Source organism: Gossypium hirsutum, chromosome A12 (assembly GCF_007990345.1).
Source record: "Gossypium hirsutum isolate 1008001.06 chromosome A12, Gossypium_hirsutum_v2.1, whole genome shotgun sequence".
NCBI classification, from domain to species: domain Eukaryota; kingdom Viridiplantae; phylum Streptophyta; class Magnoliopsida; order Malvales; family Malvaceae; genus Gossypium; species Gossypium hirsutum.
This window is the reverse complement of record NC_053435.1, coordinates 9,112,012-9,117,564: the sequence shown is the minus strand read 5'-3', so window position 1 is coordinate 9,117,564 and position 5,553 is coordinate 9,112,012. Positions and strand designations below refer to the sequence as shown.

At 32.2% G+C, this 5,553-nt stretch overlaps 1 protein-coding gene across 1 annotated transcript; it reads right to left on the bottom strand.

Moving 5' to 3' along the window:
- Positions 1–3,260: 3,260 nt before the first annotated feature.
- Positions 3,261–4,548, bottom strand: LOC107939240 (uncharacterized). The gene has a single exon (XM_016872543.2). It carries the CDS (start codon positions 4,352–4,354, stop codon positions 3,392–3,394), a length of 963 nt encoding a protein of 320 aa, XP_016728032.1. The 5' UTR covers positions 4,355–4,548; the 3' UTR covers positions 3,261–3,391.
- Between the last annotated feature and the right edge of the window lie 1,005 nt (positions 4,549–5,553).

Sequence of the window (5,553 nt, the reverse complement as noted above, 5' to 3'; positions counted from 1 at the left end):
ATGATGAAATATATGGAGTTTTTTTAGTGTTTTCTTGGAGATTTATGAAGGTAATTGACTTGGGGAATGATAGAAATCAAAATATTGGAGTTTGGAAACCAAAACTTGATTGAAAAGAGCTTGGAAAATAAGGGAAGACAACCACAAAGGATGGAGAAGACTAACATGGGTTTTGTGAATATAAAAGGGGAAAAGAGGGTGAAAATTAAGATTTGGTTTAATTATCTTTTAAAAACTTACAATTTAGGCCCTTTTACAAATCAGTCCTTATTTCAAAATTAATGATATTTTAAACACTTTTTTCAAAAATTGACTTGATTTTCTAAAAACCATAGACAAAAACATTACTAATATACCATGTCGCAAAAATTCAGAACACTTTAAGGCTAAAATTCCTAAAATACCCTTAAAACTCCTATGCTCTATTTTGGGGTGTTACATTCAGGTCTCGCGGTGGTGGCGAAATTCATTGCCTCCACCCGTATTGCTGCATCGCTTAGTTTGATTCATGCATTTCCACTGTCGCGTACACTACCAACAGCACCTTGGCATCCCACATCTCTTGATTGCCTAACACTTTCAGCGTGATGAAATATATGATATCGGTGTCGACGTACTACATCCATTCAAACTGAAAAGTAAAATTTTAAATATTGTTATGTACGATTTTTTTTTTACAAATCATAATGTAATTAATATAGGTTCAGAAGAATAAGTAACTAATCTCGAGTAGTCTCACGTAACTCAACCCATTGTTCTACCTGGACAAGCGATATGTTAGTCGAAACGTATAATAAATAAAAAAACTACTATACAAACTATGTATTTACTAATAAATGATGTTTACCTCATTACCAACGGGAACATGTATGGGTCGGTCATTTTGGGATGTAGAAACAATGGTTGCCACCAGGCCCACGATTGTAGCAGGAATAGGCAACAATTGATCGATATCATATTCGGTATCGGAGCTTGGCACATCTCTCGACGTGGAAAAGATGGGAGATCCCCAACTTAGTTTTCCACATTCATTGAAGTCCACAAGATGTAGTAGCCACCATACGTGTACCAAATTTTGAGATTTGTCGGGCATTAAAATGCCATCGATTAACCTTATGATGAATGTTTAGGGGTATTATTTTATATCCTTGTCCGTTCGGTCTTTAAGGAGCTTGTCGAAATTATCCTCCAACCAGTTGATCGAAATCCGACCACTTTAAAACTTGTTTGTGACCTCTTTGCAGAGATCCACTTTACCCGGAATGACTACTGATCCTGTGATCACTAACCCATCCACTAGCAGATTGAGTTGTAGTGTTATGTCCTCAAGTGTGATTGTACACTCGCCGCATGAAAGGTGGAAAGTGTGTGTTTCGGGCCTCCATCTTTCCACCAAAGCGCTGATTAGTGTAAGATCGACTTTGGAACCCCGGTCATGTGAGACGCATGTAGGAATCCAACCTCTTGCAAGTGGCCACGAATTTCAAGGATCGCAGGCTTTCCCATATTATGAATGAAGCCTTCTAGTACACAATCATTTTCTTATTTACACAATAAAAAAATTCAAATTAAAAATAATAATTAAATTGAAAATAACTGAAAATAAAAAAATTAAAATTTCATCTTACCATTACTTGTTGGCCAGTGGAAATATGTTTGTCGTCGAAACGGATTAGAGAGACGATCATTGGTGAGAAATCGATTTTAACGAATAAAATATGAGATAATTAAAAAGATATATTTTTAAAAATGAAAATATCAAAAATTTTAAAATGAGAGAGTTGAGAGAATTTGAGAGTGGAGAGAAGGATGTGAATGAAAAAAAATTTGAAATTTGGGGGTATTTATAGGGTAAAAAAAGTTACCATTGGCCACTTTAAATTTTTTTTACCGTTAGTGCGACAAAGTTCAAAAAGCCGTTACTTTTTTACTGTTGAGAGAAAATGAGTCTAGATGAGCGAGCTTTCTTGCTACCTATGCAGAAAATGCACTCAGTTGGATGTGCTTATTTTTCTCTCTCCTAAAATCAAGCTATTTCCCTAATTAAAAAAATAGGGCCAAAGCATAATTAAAAAATAAAAACCGCACTTCAATCTAATTTTGCTTATTAATTATATTTATTTTCTTTTCAATTTTAAAAGGTATGGGTGGGGGTCTCTAAATCTTTTAGGCTTGGAGGGTTTTTTCGATTAAAAAGTTAAATATTTATTTATTTGTTATTGTTGTTAGATATTACATATTTTTATATTTGTAATAATTTTTATAATAAAATTAATAAATAATCATCAATAAGCAGATATATGAGTAATAGAAAATAGAAAAAATATAATTAATAAATATTCTATAAAATTTTAATTATTCATTAATACAATATATTTTTTAATTTTATATTTTTAACGGTCATTTTTAAATATCATCTCAATTTTATCGTTGCGATTGAATTTAAACATTTCTCATCCTTAATTTAAACACTCAATCTCATCCCTATAATATTTAAATTCACCATTCACGTAACCACTCACACTCCACATTCAAAAAGTTGGTCATTGTTGAGACAAACTTAAATATTATTATAACCAAAAACTCCAAAAGACAAAAGAAAAGGCAAATAATTCCAAAAGGGATCATTCATTTTGCAATTGGTTTCCTCCATTAACATTATCCATCTCCCACCTAGTTTATATCGTATCTTAGACAAAATGGAAAGAAAAACATCTTCAACCAAAGTGGCGCTTATAAATAAGCATTCAAGGAACGTATCAAACTACGGTACACTCATGTTAAGAATCTTAAGATGTTCTTGAGAAGCCTCTACTACACTTAAATGAAGTTTTTGGACTTTCACATTTTTCTTCTGTTTTTGGGCAGATTGAACTCCGTTAAAATTAGCTCGTGCTTACCGTTATTTGGTGAAAATGATGATGCATTTCAATCAAAATAAACAACTAGGGTTGAAATGGGGAATATGTCAAAGGTACAAGATGATCAATGACTATGGAAATGCAAATTGCCTCGATGACCTATCAGCTTAAACAAACTGCAAATTATAAAGGAAAATTAGGAAGCAAGTGCCCCCATTACTTGACCGTAAGAGATCCACAATTTTATGAATTCAGGCAATCCAACACTAATCATCAACTCTAAAGCTGATCGATTCTCAATAACATAAATAAGTAGAGGTTAAATGTTAGAACGAACAACAGCATTCATCATTCAGCTACCGTATATACATATAACATAAAAAAAGTCACAATGCTAAAACTTCTTCATTGCAAAACAAGTATCAAAGGGAACAAATATGTTAAGAGTTGTAATGGGTTTAGGGTCCCATAGAGAATAGTATCTGGTATCAACATCAATTCATAGAATACACTAAATCTGACTTGACAAATCAAGCATCGAAGTTTTCCATTTGAATGCTACTCCCGAGAGGCATATACTCTCCGAGATAACCACCCAAATGATCCTGCAAAGCACTCTTATCGATTCCCTGATGATGATAACTCTTACAAACATAGTAAAACACGCTCTGCACCAACAAGCCAACAAGATTCACTATTACCAAAACTCCTACAAAAAATCCCCCCACCACAGTTCTCCAAAAAACCCCATAACTTTCCCCTCCATGCACCAAGGATCCAAAGATGCCCTCAATCACACCACAAATTGCCAAATACCCCAAAACCAAAATGAAAGCCATATTAATCCTCCCTTTCAACAACTCGTAACTCTTCTTCATTGCTGCAAGCCCGTAAATGGGTTCAAGCACCGATACCACACTGGCCAAATGCCATAGCGCCGTGATGAAAACTTGAACACCCAAGAAGAGCACTAAAATTACCATGAATGCCAAGAAGGATAAAACAATGTTCTGGGTATCAACGGCAATGAAGAACATGAACAAGAAGGCAATCAACAAGGCATCGTAAACGAACATCAAGAGAGCAATCCAAGCGAAGGTTATAAAAAGAGGCTTAAAAACCTTGGGTATGGCTGAGATCGTCAAAGAGAAAGAGACTGGCTTTGACGTGTAGAGCGACGCCACTGTGAAAACAACGGCAGCTGTAGATAAAAGAGAGAAGGCAAAGAGGAAGATAAGGTAAAAGAACTGGAAGGTCAAAAGGAGTCTCCACTCGTGATGCGTTTGGGCAGGGTCAGCTAATGGGTGGGATTCGAGTTGATTTAAGATTGGGTGGGTGAAAAGAGAGTGAGCTAAAATGGCAAAAGATAGAGGAAAAATGAGACCTACGGTTATGAGATTGAAGGCCTTGGGGGATCTTTGAGGGATAGAAATTAATTCACTGAGGATGTAGGGTATGGACAAGAATTGAAGCTCTTCTGGGGCCAGATCCATGATGTCTTCTTAGGAAATTCCACAGAATTGTAATATGGGGTTGGAGATTGGGGAAGATGAAAGCTTGGAAACAAAAGCTAGTAACCATTTCCGTCAATTGGCTATTTGAGAGTACTTTGTTGATTTCCAACGATTTTTTGTTTCATTTCTGTGTTATTCATTGCATGAGCCATGAGTCTGATAGAATACAATATAATCGCCGCTGTCCTGTAGTACTCTTTTTTTGTTTGTTTCTTTTTACCATTATAAATATTTTTTACGAAAAAAATTACATTTGTTTTTTACGAGATTTTTATTGGAATTTTGCTATTTTTTCCCATTTGTTGTAGGATTTTTTTTAAAATGTTAAAAGATCTCGACATCCATGGACAATGTTGAGGTCTATGGACAAATTTTGTTTTAGTTTGGTTTGCCTTTTTTGAATTTTGTCTAAAATTATTTTGTTATCTTTTCAACTTACAATTCATTTTTATCTACTAGGTACTTTATGTTAGTTTATGCCGATGTTAATATAATCGTGACATGTGATAGTCTATCAATATGTCAAGTGGCAAATTTAAATTAAAAAGATAAAAGAATTTTAAAAATATATAAATTAATGAATAATATAATTTTTGTCACATTAAGAATGAATTTGGATAATGGTTGTCCTGATATATCACCCATTTATCTGGATTCATTTCATATGTACTTTTTAGTAAGTTTATTTTTATAAAATATTAGGCTATTTATTTATTATCTTAAAATTAAAAAATATAAAATTTTAAAAATTATAAATTAATAAAAGAATATTAAAAAAATTTACATCAAGAATGAACTTAAATAAATATTTGTTTAGATTCAAATGCATCTGAAGAACCGTTTGTCTATATTCATTGTACACGTGCTTTTAACTGTTTTATATATTTATATCCACTTTTTAAATAATTATAACTTTTTAGTTTTTTACATATTTATATATTTATGAATTTTGTCTTTTTTAATTTTTATATTATTGATTTTTTATATAAATTTCAAAATATTATAAGCTTTTTATATATTTTCAATTGCATATATTTTATAGTTTTATAAGTTTATATATTTATATTTTATAAATATTTAAAATAATAAAAACCTAAAAACTTATATTTTATGAAGAAAGTTAAAAATATATAATCTTACTAAAAAATTCATCTAGAATGAATATGGAAAAATGATTG

Coding starts and splice junctions, on each gene's coding strand:
- LOC107939240 (XM_016872543.2), bottom strand. CDS start 4,354: ATGGATCTGGCCCCAGAAGAGCTTCAATTCTTGTCCATACCCTACATC.